At 40.2% G+C, this 19,064-nt stretch overlaps 1 protein-coding gene across 1 annotated transcript in view; it reads left to right on the top strand.

Moving 5' to 3' along the window:
* Window positions 1–19,064, top strand: part of LOC147659637 (guanylate cyclase soluble subunit beta-2-like) — a gene marked incomplete at its 5' end in the record, with an annotated part of 94,711 nt that overhangs the window by 71,522 nt on the left and 4,125 nt on the right. Inside the window, one exon of the mRNA XM_086951583.1 lies at window positions 1,172–1,341. Coding sequence (XP_086807709.1) covers window positions 1,172–1,341 — 170 coding nt within the window. The remainder of the gene's footprint in view (window positions 1–1,171; window positions 1,342–19,064) is intronic.

Here is a 19,064-nt window from a genome sequence, read left to right on the forward strand (position 1 = left end):
CCTATAGAATAATGCACCCAGCAGGGAATTTACCTCTGTGTCCTAACTGTGTTTTGTTTAATATTAGACATTGACATTGGTTGCTTGTTGAACAGGGCAACTTGTAGGCATTGTGAATCCTGCAGTAGATCTTTAGAAAAATGTTTTAAAAACTGGTAAATGCATATATTGATCAAGGTGTTCTATCAGAAAGAGCTCTGTTTCAGATAATTCTTTTACCTGAGGTTGGGAAGTTGAAGAAGGTATTCTCACTCCAACCTAAACTGATCCTTGAGCTGATGCACCTCTTTCAGAAGCTTGAGTAGCAGCATAGAGTGCAATCATTATATTCCTTTTTTTATTTAATATTTTTATTAAAAGTTTTTGGTGTTACAGCACAACAAAGATCAAATTACAGTACATTACTTCATTGGAAGGTGGTGGCCATTGGCAAAGGCGGTCTTTATTTGGCATTCATTGACTTAAAGACCGCCTTTGACCTGGTTCCCAGAGACCGCCTGTGGTTAATCCTGGAGGAGATGGGGATCCCTGCACCAATTCTGAATCTTTTGGCCCACATGCATGATGGGACTTATGCTTGTATTAGATGGGGATCTCAAAGCCAAAAAACGGACCGAATACCAGTGATCCGGGGGGTACGCCAGGGTTGCGTGCTAGCCCAAACACTTTTTTCGCTATTTGTCAGTAAAGAATACATAAATACGACCCTACTCTGTGTTTAAAGTTCACAACTTATATTTCTAAAACCCAATCATTTTGCTGCCGTTAGGCAAAAAAGAAATTAATAATTATTAATTAAAACCCGGGTCTTTATTCATACCCCCCTTACTTCACGGTGGGTCATTTTGTGAGTTCCCAACAGCATCTTTCCATTTCTGGATAGGTTCCCATATCTTTTTGCCTAGTAGCCTTCCCCTTCTTCCCTTCCTTGCATATATCCCCTTTTCTAAATTGAAGACCGCCAGTAGATTAGCTAACCACTGATGTATCATTGGTGGTGCTTTGTCTAACCAGCCCCTTGCTATGCACATCCTTAGAACGGCCATCGCGACAAATTAAAACTGTGTATCCGGGCTCTGTTCGCCAACCCCGCTGACCCCGAGAATAATCCTAGCTGATGTAATCATTATATTCCTGTTGTGACAATGGACTTTCATTTTTTACTTCACAGAGCACTTGAAAACCAAAATTTTGAAATTGTTGAGCGGGGAGAAATCGAGGTAAAAGGCAAAGGAAAGATGACCACCTACTTTCTGATACAGAACTTGCAGGCAACAGAGAATGATATAATGGGGAGACCAGCTGATGATGGGTTTCAGCACCAGCTGGCGGATCAGAAAGGTATTTACAAAGGTACATCCTGTACAGAGCCTTAGCTACTATTTTGCAATACAATAAAATGGACTTTGTGTAAATTCATATCACAATGATTGCACTATACTAGTAATGACATCATCACAAAGAGGGGGCGTGGATTGATCCAACCTTTCAAATTATTGGTAGTAGTGAATAACTGCTGGAGTAGCTAAGATCTTTCAATTGAAAACCTGAGACATTTGCTGCAGCCTTGTATGGCAGGAGCTGGTATCTTAGGGACTAATGGACAGGCTTGGCCTTCCAGTGACGAATGTCACTTTACCTTTTCCCCTCCAGACACTACACTGGCTAGCCTCACCACCCGGGCTCATTAAGAGTATTTATTATACCTATCAAAACATCTGTTGTGCTCCTCCCTCTCGGTGAGGGGGTTGTAGCCTGCACCTGACTAGGCATCAAGGTCCAAGGAGGTTCCTGATGATGAAGCATGCCACCTAGGTTACTCTACCCTATATTCTTTTCTCGTCTAGGAAGGGGGAATACAAGGGGTAATTGAGAGGGATGCATGAGGAAAGGGAGGGAAGTAAGGTGGATAGCAGAGCTGGGGCCTTTGCAAGATTTGATTGCTTTTGAATGCTAAACTACCCAGGTGGTTCCAATTTGTTTAGAGATGCAACTCAACACCGACTTACACATTGTGTAGCTGAGTTAATTTGCTCTGTTACTGTCTGTTACTGTCAGTTATGTCCGAGTCAACCGAAATTCATATTTTGCTAATATAAAGAGATATTTATTAAGCATTAATTAGTGTTAGAATCAAGCGGGCTCCCCTTTCTGTTAGTCATAACATGGGTATAATGCGTGGAGGGTGCCAACCCCAGTATAAAACCTATCTCTAATTTCCTTATTACAGTCGAGTGTTGACAGAAAATCATGTGGCTGTTCAACCGTAATAACTTATTACGGCTGAGCTGTGATGTCATAATGTCTGCTGCCAGAGCCAGTGCTCGAGGTGAAATGCAGATTGAGGAGCATCATTAAAGTTACATTTTAAACAAGGAAAAGAGAACTAGGCAGTTTTTGTGATCTGCTTGTCTAAAAAGAATAGTAATCAGCAAAAAGGAAAGTTTATGGCAATACATTTGTGCACAAAGTTCATCAGAGGAAAGAAAGAATCTCTAGAATGCTACTACTCATTCTGATCTGCGGCCCCTTTTTAAATATGATTTACATTATATTGATCTTAATATATATTTGCAGAAAATTACTAACTGCATTTTGGAGCATTTATTTTCATTCGACAGATTCTGTTTTAATTCCTCCATGCAATCAGACGATTTCTTTCATATGAAGCAGCAAGACCCCAAGGGGCCTCATTTATGAGGAATGACGCATCGCTGCGTGAAAGCAGCGATGCGTCACTTCTCAGTGCGCACTCCTTGCAACATTCCTGATGCGTCATATTTAATGTATGACACATCATGTCGCAAGGAGTTACAGATACGTCAGTATTTCTGACGTATGCGCAAAAGTGACGCATTGCTGGAGTGTGTCACAAAAGTGACGCAACTCCAGCAATGCGTCCTTTCACATGGGGCAAGCCCCATGTGAAAGGACCTGTGTTAGTCTTACGACTGCTGTGAGGCAGGCGCAAGATTTTGACACAACGGCATCCTAAAAGTGACGCAGTAAAATCTCATAGATTTCACTGCGTCACTTCTACGACCCTTCCTTGCGTCAATACGCCCCCCTTGCATACATTATACCTGGCGCAGGTATAATGTGGCGCAGGGGTTTACAAAGTGACACATCTACCTAGATGCATCACTTTGTACATATGGCGCAACGAGGCGCATTTTTACGCCACTGGTACGTCACAAAAAGTGACGCACCGGCGGCGTAAAAGTGACGCACAGCCTCATAAAGGAGGCCCCAAGAATTTAAGATGCTTGTGGGAAGAATGAGGGTTTGGTCATGTATTATAAGGAATACAATACCTCCTGCTTCACTGTTCTGATATTTCAAATCACTTCGGAATTCCATGACCACATAAAGGAACCTGGCATTCCTCATTCCTCTATATGTTCATGCAACTCTTGTCACTTGCAATATCCTTGTAATGTATGGCAGGGGGTACTTTCGCCCATGTATGAAATATGCATGACAATTATCTACCTATCACATCCTGGTATTTATTGTCTTATCACAGGCACATTTTCACATCTGAACACACCTCTAATAAAAAAAGGTTGTTTATTACAGGGGACTAGTGTTTTCACAATGGAGCCAATTCTGATCTACTGCTCAGTAGTTTTTCATCTGAGTATGTGAAAGACGATGAAGTACAGCACTATGGGGCTTATTTACAAGCCCCTTGCGCCGCTGGTGCGTCACTTTTTCCCATATTAAAAGTGGCGCACTGGCGGGGCAAGGGGCTTGTAAATAAGCCCCTATGTATGTATACAAGGTAGAGTGACATAATCACCAGTGCTGCACAGACAAAGAGCTCAGGCACTTAGGTACCCACTTTCTTCTCACATACGGAGCGGTAGTGACAACAGAAATGCTGATGGAACTGTCAGAAATACATTACAGTGTCAGTACTGACAGTGTCTGGAAAGTCTGTGCATCATCTTTGGGAAAAAATGCTCATTTAAGACAGAAGCAATAGTTCTTGTGATGCATTTTCTTCCCAAATCTAACATTGCCTTTGTCACTACAGCCGACTATTAAAATATAGCATTTAAAAAGAACAGGTGTTTGAGAGGAAAGGTGGGAAGAGGGTGACATGGGAAGGGTATACCCCCAAAAAGGTAGATTAAGAGGGAGAAGACGGAGGCAGAAAAGAAGCAATTATGTATGAAAGGAAGTACATCATTACCAATCTGTTATCAAGACAGAGTTCCATAAAACATTTACAGTATAAAACATAAATAAACAGACCTAACAATAAAAAACAAATGTACATAATAAAATACGTAGATTTAAAATGAGTCCACCATTTGAGCATTCTTGGAATATAAACTCAAATCTCCGTACATATGAACTCAAATTTTCATTACAGAACATAAATAATGACATAAAAACATTGAGCTGAATGAACCCTAGGAAAGAACAGGAAGGGTGAAATCATACCTGATTTGTCAGCATGGGTGTGGGAAATACTATTTCTGTGGGAGGCAGGTGAGGAGTAGAAAGGGGGGCATTTTGGGGGGAAATGAGAGAGGAGGAGGGTGTTATCTCATATCATAAGGAACAGAGGGGCATATTATCAAAAACGGCGTTAAAATTATCGCCGCTTTATCGGCATGAAACTGCAGCTAAAGTGGCAATAATGGGCTTGATAATATGCCCTTGTGAATTCCCATAGAAGCCCATGTTCTGGTGTGAACCTGGACTTCTATGGGAATTCTCAAGGGCATATTATCAAGCCCATTATCGCCGCTTTAGCATTAGTTTCCTGCCGCTAAAGCGGCGATAATTTTACGCCGTTCTTGATAATATGTCCAAAATACTTCAACTGCACATTAAAACGACATTGCAAGTCAACTCGGTGTTCTGTGACTTTTTAAAAGAAAATTGGCCTTAGAACTCGTGCCTGTGGGTGGTCACATTCATTCTTGGTGAGTTGCCAGATCTTTATATTGTGCATTTGGGAGTAGTTTATCTCAAACATCGCTGGAATCAGAATGAGAGTACATACATATTAACGATTTACAGGGAATGTGGAAACCCTCGAGGAGCCTCACAAACAACACTGGACACCTCTGACATAAAGGGTTTCTTTTTAACCTGGTCCCTGTTTCTGGTCCATCATGCAAGAGTACAGTCCTGTCAGATACAGCCCTTCACTCCTGGCTTCCCTCTTAGATCTGCTGCACACTCTTCAGACTGAGAGTTACTGCAGAGGCAGCAGAGACCTAACAAACACTAAGCGCCCATGATACATGTGCTCAATGGTGTCATGGTGGAGTCCATCACACCCATGAAGGCCATTTCATTACCAGAGCTGTGGAGAAGTCCTTATTAAATGGAGTAAAGGAGGTGGAATTGCATGAGGAGTCTATGCACTTGACTAATAACTACTCTCTCCAGAGTCTTATTGAGAGGTAGAAGGGCTGCGATTGTTCCGTAAGTCTATAGAGTAGTCATATTCAGAGTTGTTTCATTTTGGTGACTAAAAAAAAAATTAATGGGTGCATTAAAGCCAGGGGAACCATCTCAACCCATGATGTTAGGCTAGGTTAAGTTAAGAATACTTCTATTGGGCACTAGTAAAGCAATGGTGGCTCTGAAGTAAGCAATGAATTCAATTTATAGGAAAAACAATCTTACCTTCTGACTATAAACATAAATATGCACACAACTCAATGCAGCAAGCCACCTGGATGTGCTGCACTGCGTGAAGTGAGAGCAGGAATGTGTGGTATTTAACATTTTATGGCGCAATCCTGCTTTCTGCCTGCACTGGCGCACAAACTGCTGCCTTGTGCCAATGCAGGCTCCCTTGCACCATGTCCTGCGTTGAAGGCAGGATCATTATCATGCAGGAAAGGCCACATTTCTGCACAAAAACAATTCTCTGAAGAATGCAGCACACCAGGGGCGGCCTTAGGCATGTGCAAGCTGTGCACCTGCACAGGGCCGCCAAACCCCAGGGGCCACCACACCAAAATATATCCTTAATATAATAATCTTCTGAGGATGGATACATATTTGCGTGGCGGCCCCTGGCAGGGATTTGGTGGCCTGCGGCTCTGTTCCACTTCCAAACACCCTGACCCCTACTCTTAACTGGCTTCCGCGCTCCGCCCCGCCCGGACCCCCTCTTCCGGGGCCCCCTACCTACGTCCCTGCCCAGGGCCACCATGAGCCTAGAGCCGCCCCTGAGCGCATACAAAGAGGAAAAGATTAGGCGCTATAAAGACATTTCTCCTTATTGCACCAACCCTGGAGGGCTTAGCATTTTGATGCATTCCCAGGTCTTCACTACTAATGGTAAATCTAGGAATGCACCAAAATCCACTGGGCAGAATCGCCTTCAAGCTCCTCACACATGCCTACAAAGCCCTGCACAACGCTGGACCAGCATACCTCAACCTCCACCTCACATTCCACACACCTACCAGATACCTGTGCTCTGCCCAACTAGCCCAGGCCACCATCCCACAAATCCGCAAGACCACGGCCGGAGGAGGAAGATCCTTCTTCTGCCTTGCAGCAAAGACCTGGAACACCCTACTTCTCCACCTCAAGCAATCACTGTCACTGCCTCAATTCAGGAAGGACCTCAAGACCTGGCTCTTCGACTGAACCACCGTGCCATCGACAGATCAGCAGCCACACCTGCCCCCCACCCCATCCGCCCAGCCCCGCAGAGCCTTGAGACCATTACAGGTGAGCAGTCACGGTTTACAAGACACCTGATTGATTTATTGATTGGTTGATTGATGATTGATTGATTGCAGAAAAGCATAATATAAGGAGCAAAGAAATCAGGGAGTGGTGGAAGCAACTACCCTGGAATGGGCTCTTGAATCAGCCCAGTAACGTAAAGCTGGCTGCTCCGGGGTGAATGTCTCAGTTTGGTGGTGATGGCAAAGCGCAATGAAGTGAAAGATGAGTTAATATCTTGAAGGCTGGTGACACTGATATTGGTCCTATAGGATTGTCCACATGACACTCCTTGGCAAGGACCTGGCTTAGAGGATATAATCATAGATAGAACGTATTGTATACTGAAAGCAAGTGGCCACAGTAGCAGTACTCCTTCAGGAGTGCAGAAGGGAGACAGTAATCTCACTCAAATATATTTTTTTGCCAGTCCCTTTGTTTAGGGTCCTTGAAAGTTAATGGTGCACCAACAGGCGGCTTTGTCAGATAGAAGATGCAGCTTAAAGCACAATCGAAGTGGCTTCTAAAACTAGTACAAATTCTCAAGTTGAGGCATAGAGAACTGGACACAATAAGTCAGATGGAATTTCAAGCACTTGGCACGATAATGCAGGTGAGCACTTCTGACCTGGACACAACACACCAGATTTGCGGGCAGATGTACAAGCCCCTTGTGACACTTTTTTACGCCAATGTTGCGTCACTTTTGTGATGCAGCGGCAACGTAAACAATGAGCCTTCTAGGGAGATGCGTCACATTGTAAAGCCCTGCGCCACATTATACCTGCGACAGGTATAATGTATGCAGGGTGGGCGTTCTGACTGCATCACTTTTACAACGCCACTGCATCAAAACCTTACGCCTGCTTGAAGCAGTGAAGCAGCATGATAGGAATAGGCATTCCTAAGCATTGCTAGAGTTGTGTCGTGTCTGCGACACGACTTCAGCAATGCGTTGCCTTTACGCCAACAGATGCGTCACCCATCTGTCAATCCTAGCCACGGTGCAGCGCATTGTAAATGCCATGCATCTATGCTGGCGCAAGGGTTTTTTTGTGTGACGCAAATTAACTGACGGCTCTTCTAATACGCAGAGATGCGTCAGTTCTTGTAAATCTACCCCATGGTCTTCAAAAGTAGTAGCAAAGCAATACAACTGATGATGCACTGGGAACTAGAGACCGTTCTAGATGAGTCCCTGAGAAGTCCAGATGAAGCCCCACATATCTGTATAATGTACTCTTGAAGCTCAACATTTGTTTGCTGCTGGTTTTATTATCTCTCTTTCAGAGCCCTCAAATTCATTGAACTTACAGTTGTGCTCTGTGTGTGTGTACGTAAGAGACTCTTGCACTGCAGTTGTCTGTGCTGTAACTGAGTTTGTATGTATTTAGGTTTGTATGCTTGCACTTCTGCTGCGCATGCTGTAACTGGTCTGTTCTGTGTGCATGTATCTGTACGTGTAGGATTTCGTTCTAGAAAGATTGTTCCTTCAATGGTCATGGAATTTATTTAGCAATATACATGAAATTATTTAAACAAGGTGACAGATTAATGTGACAGCGTTTACTTTTATCATAGTTTTTATTTTCATTTAATGCATTTTTTCATTTCTCTTTTTATAGGAAAGACATAGTTCATCATAAATACATTTTTAAAGTGAGTATTTTTTGTTTTTAAGAGCAAAGACAATTATTAACACACCAATAATTGAAAATATATACACAGTTATGGTACACAATTAATTTTTAAGACAACCACCTGATATCAAACATTCAACTCAATACACTAGCATACGCACATACATACACCAATCAACCCACACTACAAAAAAGGAAAAAGGGGGAGAGAAACTGAGTATTAATTGACAAGATCAAAATTTGTCAATACTAGGGTCTCAGAAAAGTTCGAGACCCCTGCACATGATCGGTCGACGCGCGTTTCGGTGGGTAAACCACCTTCCTCAGGACCTTTTTTCTCTTTTGATACAAGGATATCAGGGGACGGTAAAAAAACAAGAGGGTTTCTGTTACTTTAATACTCTTTTCCTACTAGTTGAGAGATTTTGAGACAGGATACATGTTAAGGGGCACCAATTTGCGATATAAGACAGGGTGTGGTTACTCCAATCTGTTGGGGGGATAGTTGTGTGATCTTCAGTAAATCCAATTGGCTTTTAATGGTTGACAATGCCCTCGGCAGTACGACACAGTTTGCGAAAGTCTCAACAATTGCGGTGTTTATTATTCCTGGGGCGATATTCATCTTCTTTGGAAATCGGCGACAATCGCCGATTTCCAAAGAAGATGAAAGCAGACTCCGTGATTTAAGACATTCGGATGTATGCAATATTATGAATGGCGCTACAAAACTCTACTAAGGAAGGATATACTTTTTAATATCGCCCCAGGAATAATAAACACCGCAATTGTTGAGACTTTCAAGAATCAATTGTTAATCTGTGTCGCACCGCTGAGGGCATTGTCAACCATTAAAAGCCAATTGGATTTATTGAAGATCACACAACTACCCCCCCAACAGATTGGAGTAACCACACCCTGTCTTATATCGCAAACTGTGTCGTACTGCCGAGGGCATTGTCAACCATTAAAAGCCAATTGGATTTACTGAAGATCACACAACTATCCCCCCAACAGATTGGAGTAACCACACCCTGTCTTATATCGCAAATTGGTGCCCCTTAACATGTATCCTGTCTCAAAATCTCTCAACTAGTAGGAAAAGAGTATTAAAGTAACAGAAACCCTCTTGTTTTTTTACCGTCCCCTGATATCCTTGTATCAAAAGAGAAAAAAGGTCCTGAGGAAGGTGGTTTACCCACCGAAACGCGCGTCGACCGATCATGTGCAGGGGTCTCGAACTCTTCTGAGACCCTAGTATTGACAAATTTTGATCTTGTCAATTAATACTCAGTTTCTCTCCCCCTTTTTCCTTTTTTGTAGTGTGGGTTGATTGTTGTATGTATGTGCGTATGCTAGTGTATTGAGTTGAATGTTTGATATCAGGTGGTTGTCTTAAAAAGTAATTGTGTACCATAACTGTGTATATATTTTCAATTATTGGTGTGTTAATAATTGTCTTTGCTCTTAAAAACAAAAAATACTCACTTTAAAAATGTATTTATGATGAACTATGTCTTTCCTATAAAAAGAGAAATGAAAAAATGCATTAAATGAAAATAAAAACTATGATCAAAGTAAACGCTGTCACATTAATCTGTCACCTTGTTTAAATAATTTCATGTATATTGCTAAATAAATTCCATGACCATTGAAGGAACAATCTTTCTAGAACGAAATCTTACTTTCCCCTCTGTTCCTTGGTCCCAACTTACTCATTGAGGGGGTCCCATCTTCCATGCTGTATCTGTACGTGTATGCATATATGTGTTATGGATCACTGAAACAATATCGATGGCAAAAATATAGAACTACAAAAATATCGAGTAAAAAATATAGAATGCCAAAATATCGACATCCTATCTCCAAACACATAGTATTAATAAAAAATATACACTATATTTACCATAGGATAGCGAGAGGGTTAAATTTACTATTACCACTCCAGTGAGTGTAACAGTAGAAAAAACATTGGATAGCGTAGCAGTAAAAATGACTATACCCACTCCAGTGAGTGCAACAGTAGGGAAAGCGTTGGATAGCGGGAGGGTAAAAATTACTATTCCCACTCCAGAGAGTGCAACAGTAGGGAAAGCGTTAGATAGCGTAGGGGTAAAAATTACTATTCCCACTCCAGAGAGTGTAACAGTAGGGAAAGCGTTGGATAGCGTAGGGGTAAAAATTACTATTCCCACTCCAGTGAGTGCAACAGTAGGGAAAGCGTTGGATAGCGGGAGGGTAAAAATTACTATTCCCACTCCAGTGAGTGCAACAGTAGGGAAAGCGTTGGATAGCGGGAGGGTAACATTTTACTATTCCCACTCCAGACGGTGCAACAGTAGGGAAAGCGTTGGATAGCGTAGGGGTAAAAATTACTATTCCAACTCCAGTGAGTGCAGCAGTAGGGAAAAAGTTGGTTAGCTTAGGCATAACATTTACCATTCCCACTCCAGTGAGTGCAACAGTAGGGAAAGCATTGGATACCGGGAAGGTAAAAATTACTATTCCCACTCCAAAGAGTGCAACAGTAGGGAAAGCGTTGGATAGCGTAGAGGTAAACATTACTATTCCTACTCCAGAGAGTGCAACAGTAAGGAGAGCGTTGGATAGCGTAGGGGTAAAAATTACTATTCCCACTCCAGTGAGTGCAACAGTAGGGAAAGCGTTGGATAGCGTAGGGGTAAAAATTACTATTCCCACTGCAGTGAGTGCAACAGTAGGGAAAGTGTTGGATAGCGGGAGGATAAAAATGACTATTCCCACTCCAGAAAGTGCGACAGTAGGGAAAGCGTTGGATAGGGGGGAGGGTAAAAATTACTATTCACAATCCAGTGAGTGCAATAGTAGAGAAATCGTTGGATAGCGTAGGGGTAAAAATTACTATTTCCACTCCAGTGAGTGCAACAGTAGGGAAAGCGTTGGATAGCGGGAGGGTAAAAATTACTATTCCCACTCCAGAGAGTGCAACAGTAGGGAAAGCGGATAGCATAGGGGTAAAAATTACTATTCCCACTTCAGAGATTGCAACAGTAAGGAAAGCGTTGGATAGTAGGAGGGTAAAAATGACTAATCCCACTCCAGAAAGTGCAACAGTAGGGAAAGCGTTGGATAGCGTAGGAGTAATAATTACTATTCCCACTCCAATGAGTGCAACAGTAGGGAAAGCGTTGGATAGCGGGAGGGTAAAAATTACTATTCCAACTCCAGAGAGTGCAACAGTAGGAAAAGCGTTGGATAGCGTAGGGGTAAAAATTACTATTCCCAATCCAGAGAGTGCAACAATAGGGAAAGCGTTGGATAGCGTAGGCATAATGCAATAGACAATTTCCACTCTGCTATGCGCCACATACTAGAGTGGATGAATTCCAACCAACTGAAGCTGAACCCCGGGAAAACTGAGCTCCTCCTCCCAGGCGCCAGTCTCTCTGCCTGGGGCACTCACTTCTGGCCGTCCGAATTGGGCCCCCCGCCGTCCCCTTCCACCTCTGTCAAAAGCCTCGGCGTTATAATTGACGCCGAGCTCTCCCTCCGATCCCACATTAGCTCCGTGATCTCATCCTGTTCCTTCCAGCTTAGGAAGATCCGGAAGGTCTGCCATCTCCTTCCCACGCCGGCCCTGACACAGGTCATCATTTCTCTTGTGCTCTCCCGTTTGGACTTCTCTAATAGCATCTACCATGGACTCCCCAAAACTCTCCTCCACCGTCTCCAGGTGGTTCAAAATCAGGCAGCCCGGATCATCTTCAAACTTCCCAAATGGCAATCTGCCAGACCCATGATACACAAACTGCACTGGCTACCCATCGAACAAAGGGTGGCCTTTAAGCTGGGCTGTCTCACGTACAAAGCCCTCAATTGCCCCAGTCCTGCCTTCCTGGTTTCTCTGATCACCCCCTACTGTCCAAATCGCAACCTCCGCTCTACCCATCTCAAATCACTCAGCATACCTAAAACCAGAACCAATAAATTCGGCGGACGAAGGTTCGCATTCTTGGCCCCAAAATTCTGGAACTCCCTTCCCCTGTGCATCAAATCTAGCAGCTCCCTCCTCCATTTTAGGAAGCTGCTAAAAACTTTTCTCTTCCCCCCACCCTGCTAACCCTGCACTAACCCTCAGTTCTGGAATTTGATGTCTCACAGCGCCAGGAAACCCACGGTGTCAGTGCGCTTTATAAATCCCATTTAATAATAATAATAATAATATTTACTATTCCCACTCCAGTGAGTGCAACAGTAGGGAAAGCATTGGATACCCGGAAGGTAAAAATTACTATTCCCACTCCAGAGATTGCAACAGTAGGGAAAGCGTTGGATAGTGTAGAGATAAAAATTACTATTCCCACTCCAGAGAGTGCAACAGTAGGGAAAGCGTTGGATAGCGTAGGGGTAAAAATTACTATTCCCACTCCAGTGAGTGCAACAGTAGGGAAAGTGTTGGATAGCAGGAGGGTAAAAACTACTATTCCCACTCCAGTGACTGCAACAGTAGGGAAAGTAAATACTTCATATATTAATAAAAATGAAATAAATATTAATACCAATTACAAATTAATTAAAATAATTAACACTTTTATATAATATATTAATTAATCAATTAAAAATACAAAGACAAATTAATTAACAAAAATAATGACCTACTAATACAAATTATTTACTAATTAACAATTAATTAGTTCACAATTAAAAAATACTTAAAAATTAGATTAAAAAAAGAATTAAAAAATGTAATTACTTACAATTAAATTACTTCCCACCCTATTCCCCTATAAACCCACAACCCACTATAGCAAATATATTAATAAAATTAACATCATTATCTATTAATAAATTAATTAAAATTAATTACCCATTGTATTTTAATTAATTACCAATTAATAATTAATTAACAATGAATTCAAAATAAATACAAATAAATAAATTAACATATTTAATTATTTATAATTAAATAACTTCCCTCCCTATAAATCCACAACCCGCTACAGAAAATAAATTACTAAAATTAACATATTTATCAATTAATCAATCAATTAAAATTAATTACCAATTATATTTTAATTAAATATCAATTATTAATAATTAACAATTAATTCAAAATAAATACCAATAAATGAATTAACATATTTAATTAATTATAATGAAATTACTTCCCACCCTATTTCCCTATAAACCCACAATCCACTACAGAAAATAAATTACTAAAATAACATATTTATCTATTAATAAATTATTTAAAATTAATTACCAATTATATTTTAATTAATTACCAATTAATAATTATTTAACAATGAATTCAAAATAAATACCAATGAATAAATTAACATATTTAATTAATTATAATTTAAATTACTTCCCACCCTATTCCCCTATAAACTCACAACCCGCTACAGAAAATAAATTACTAAAATTAACATAATTATCAATTAATCAATCAATTAAAATTAATTACCAATTATATTTTAATTTATTAACAATTAATAATTAATTAACAATTAATTCAAAATAAATACCAATAAATAAATTAGCATATTTAATTAATTGTAATTAAATTACTTCCCACCCTATTCCCCTGTAAACCCACAACCCGCTACAGAATGATATTACGCAAAAATTAAATACTATAAAAATATTAATTAATATAAATAATAAAATAAATATACACTTTTCAAACATATACTAACATAAAAAACACTTTAAAAATTGATGTTAACTTACCTCAAAATCGATATTTTTGTAGACTATTTTCTGTCCATTTTATATTTTTGTAGTCTCTTCTGTCCATTCTATATTTTTGTTGTCTATATTCTGTCCATTCTATATTTTTGTTGTCTATATTCTGTCCATTCGATGTTATGTCCATTCTATATTTTTGATTCAATATTAATGCTATCCTATTCGATATTTTTGTAGTCTATATTCTGTCCAGTCGATATTGTGTCCATTCTATATTTTTTAATCGATATTAATGCAAATCCATATTAAAAACTCAATATTTTGAGTGTATACCACGTGTTTGTATGTAAAAGAAGAGAGGGAGGCCTCCTTTTTAGTACAATCTGGGACAAGGAGCTAGGGAGTGAAAAAAACAAGGCGAAGTGCCAAGACACTCAGCTAAGAAGAACCCTTACGTGTATTTGCCTATTGTATCTCTGAATGCCTAATACCATCTACGGATGTACAATCTTATGCAGTTAACACCATATAATACATGAATCAAAAAATCTTCAACAGTGTGTGGGCTTCTAAAAAATTTACAATTTATTACAAATCAATAAAAACAATGTTACGCAACATGATAATAGTGCCAGAAAATCAAGTACAATTTCAGTGCAAACATAAAATCATTAAAATACACAGTTAAAAATGATCAAGAAATCACAGTTGTTGGAGTAGTCGACGCAGCGTTTCGCTGTGTATGGATACCGCCTTCTTCAGGACAAACAATTCTATATGAAAGAACATTGCAATTAGATACACATCATAGTTCACAAAGCCTAGTACTCTTAAAGATCACATAGTTACTACTTTTTTATGTTTAGGCACATTTCTAACACACACTAAAGTAGATAATTTCCCTTATTCAAAGAGGACTTCGCATTAATACATCTTACAAGCATTTGAGATATAACGGGTTACACACGTGGTTCTTAGCTTCGGTGACTGAAGGTCACCAACTAGGTAGCTTCAGGGGGGAATTTCAAAAAGCATACCTGTGAAATGAATATTTACTATTCCTCTTGTGTAAAATTTAAGAGGATGACTGAATCGATCTCACTCAGTTTTGTAGAGCAGCTGGTATGTTTAATTCCAGTGCGAGTTCCCTTTCTGTAAGGAATATAGGGACTCAAACATATGTTATTTTAAATTATGAACATAAAGCTTGTTTTGTCAAATTCAACCCAATGATATTAGTTGGCCCGACTCTCTTTACCTTATTTCCTCTGGAACTTTGTATTTGAAGAGGCTGATGCTGGAGGGGTGCCACCGTATTTATCAATATAAGATCACTGAAAGTGAAATGGATTGTGGTATTAAGTTACCAGGCAGAGAGTGTATTTTTTATTACTTTCTTTCGAACTCTGCGTGGTAATAACACAATGACTGGTTGAGCTGCTGATTTGTGAACTGTTACTATTGGCAAAAGTATATATTAATGCCGCAGTTCCTATTTTGGGCTCTTACTCTAAGCGCCTTAATGTTTATAGAGTTCGACTCACCCGTGATGTGGGGTTATATGTCCCACTCTGCAGTGCCACTGGATGCCTTTAATTCATCAAACAGCTTCAAAGTACCTTCAAACACGGTCTTTCTTCAATCTGACCTGTGGGGAGTTACATTCCGAGTGTTGATTAATGTATATCGATATAGCTATATACTTTATTTATAGGTCTCGTGTGTTTAAGATAGAGATTGGACTCCTCGCTGTTAGGGTTAAATAGGGAAACCTATGTTTCTAGCCGACCTATGATTACTTCGGTCGCCATAGGTTGTTGTTCTATTTTAATTGCCCATCGGGCTTCGGGTGTTTGTATACACTTATGTACTCATTTAAATATGCATGCCTGTATTTCTGCTGCACATGCTGTAACATGCTGGAACTGGTTTGCTCTGAATGCGAGTCTGTGTGTGTGTGTGCGCAGTGGTCTGGTCTCTGTGCAAGTGTTTCTATGGGTGTGTGGGTGGGTATGAATGTGTGTGCCTGCCTGTACACGTGTGCCTGAGTGTATGAAAGAGTGGGCTGCTGCTGCTTGTTCTGACCCTGTTAAAGAAGCTTAAAGGAATCTGCTCACTTTAGAAAAGTGGATGACATTTCCAAAGCTTGTTTTCCATGTAAGACATGTTATTTATTTGCATTAGTGCTACTGTATTACACCTATTGCCGCTAGACGCTCTTATCTATGAAGGTATGATTAAACTTCTTCATTACTATCAATAGCAATTACGTTGCAGAGTATAGTGAGGTCTGCAGATGGTTACCAGACTTTCGTTTTTTGTGTGTAAAGTCCAGTTGACGTTGACATTACAGCGGTGTTGAACTAGAACAACGATGTATTAAATAAGCCACCTCTGCTGTGGCTAGCCTTCGGGCTAGATGATGGCCCCACCAACTTCTGCTCTATCAATGTGGCCAGTCAAAATGAAGTCACATCCAACTCACATCTGCCTTCTGAATGCATGGATTCCAAGCCTCACATCCTCCTGTGATCTGAGTATATAACAAATAAAGACGCAATCGCTAACTTTGTCTGTCCGGTGTCTATTGTAATAACTATTGAGTAAATGCTACCAAGTGCTTTAATATGAAAATACTTTTTGGGAAATTTCACTCCCTTTAATGTTTCTAACTTTCAGATGCGATTCCACCTCCGCATTCAGATGGCCATCAGGTTGTATTTATGAAGTATGCTGACAACACACCACTGTCTAATCGTGAGACTTCGCTCCTTGGTAAAATATTATTTATTTATTTATTCAATTATTTTTTTTATGAAGATTTTTGTTGTGCAAACTATCCTCCATGTCTTTGATTAATTATAAAGTTACCTTCCTGGGAATCATTCCCAAATCTGAAATATTTCCAACCATGAAGAGGCTTGCTAGACAAACCTGTTCCATTAAAGCTTTTCTAGGCACCACCTCGAGCAAGCGTGCACGCATATGGGATATAAGCCACCAAGCCTGCTTAGCGGCATGATCTCGCAGGTTCATAATTTGCTGTCAGATTGAGTAGAGTTTTGCTGAAACTTGGAGAGAAGTTTGGCCTAGTCGCTCTAAAGGTAATTTTGGGAAAACAAGAATGGACACAAAAATTCGCCACATTCTCAGGCCCCCAATTCTCAATGTAGCTTGAGCTGGAGGGAGGACTGCCGGGGACAGGCACAGAGCCCCATCTGCACTGTGGGGGTTTGGGATTGGATATTTTAATGTTATCGTTCCAACTCCAAAATTGCAGCACAGACCTGTCCAGACCATGAGGGGTGATTAGATAGTGCTGGTTTCAGGTCCCCTTGCAGCTTCCATCCCCTCTCATCCTCCCCGCAGCACAAGCAGGACGAGTAGCACAATTCTGGATCCTTTCCTGTGACTGCCAGGATGCTGCAAATTAAGTTTTCCTCAGTGTGGACAAATGGCCACTACTGCCCACTTACCCATAATTGAAGAAAAGCAACTATCTATAACGCATTGAGGCTGAATAATTAAGCAGTCTTTGCCGACAAAGAGCAAGTGCAGGACCTATAAAGGTCTCTTGGTGAAGAAGCTAGAATGTGATTGTAGAACAAGAGACAGAGAAAATCATCTTTGCAGAAAAAGTATCTCAAAAGAGTACAAAACAACAGTCTAACGAGTATAACATATCAGCATTTCGACCCCTGGAGTTATTTTGCCGGGTCTCCATCAGGAAGAGGTCAGAGACATGTCAGTGAGTACCAACCCCTTTCACCAATAACAGAGAAATTGCAGCAACAACAAAAATGTGTAGATACAAAAATTTATTGACATTTTCGGTTGTCCTCAAGGTAAACGCTAACCTTGAAACAAAGGAAACAGGTAAGGAAAATCTACAAAAAAAAACTAATCAAGTGAGAGGAAGGTCTCAATTAGTCCAATTCAATCACCCAACAAGATATTTGATTGAATCACCGTATCAGTACGTTAGGGATGGGCTACACAGCAAAGGATTAAACCTTCATTACAAAGGTAAAACAATCCAAAACCAGTGATTTTCAAAATTGGAGAGAAAACTATGAATGCTAGTGATGTAATGAAATGGCTAAGGAAGATGCACTCTTGCGATGAGGATATGAACAAACAAAAAGAGAACGAACATCATTAAGGTAAGAAATTAGTTTACCAAATGGGGTACTACATGTCCACGATATAGGCAAATTTGCATAATTGCGAGGCTTGTAGAGTAAATTCATATATTTAAGAGTTCTGTGCAGGCAATGTATAAAAATTATTTTACTCAAGAGTTCAGTGCGTGGATCAAAAGGTGGATTCAATAAAAGGGCTTAATTGTCAGTCAATTGTTTTTGCACAGCACCATCACGGTCTGAGACCAAAAACTACTGCAAACGCACTGTTTAAGAGCTTGCCAGCTCACCGAGCAGTCAAGATGGCACTCCTATAAGTGAGCCTTCAAAGTGACAAAACAAATTGAAAAATAGAAAGAAAACAAAATAGATGTGATAAAAATGCACCTGAGATATTGATCAATCAATTATGTGCAAATCCCTTGAATTTATACTGGAAATGTAAAAAAGGTGGGGCCATAGAGAGATTTTAAAAAAGACTATATCAAGGATATAATCCCAAAGACAGACTAACCCAAAACTAGTGTGAGGTAGAAAAAGTGGTAAGAAAGAAAGAAGGGTACAAAGATACGGTGTACATACAACTTATGTGATATAATGTGCGACCTATGTTGGCTTTCATTTTACATTAAATGATCAGTGTATAGCACACCTGAACGTCAAAATTATTTGCAGGAAAAGACAAGCACAAAGTGAAAACTTACTATGTGCTTTCCCAAACAATCAAACTGGAAAATACAGGAGTGCTCTGAGTGAACCCAAAGAGTTTGCTAAGGAAATACTTTCCAGTGATTCGTTTAATCCCAGTTGGACCATCTGGAGGCGGTCTCTCCTCCATCTGCATTCATTAAGTAATGTTTTCTTGTTTATGTCTCCACCTGTAAGACTCAGGGTCACATGT

Source organism: Lissotriton vulgaris, unplaced genomic scaffold (assembly GCF_964263255.1).
Source record: "Lissotriton vulgaris unplaced genomic scaffold, aLisVul1.2 SCAFFOLD_293, whole genome shotgun sequence".
NCBI classification, from domain to species: Eukaryota; Metazoa; Chordata; class Amphibia; order Caudata; family Salamandridae; genus Lissotriton; species Lissotriton vulgaris.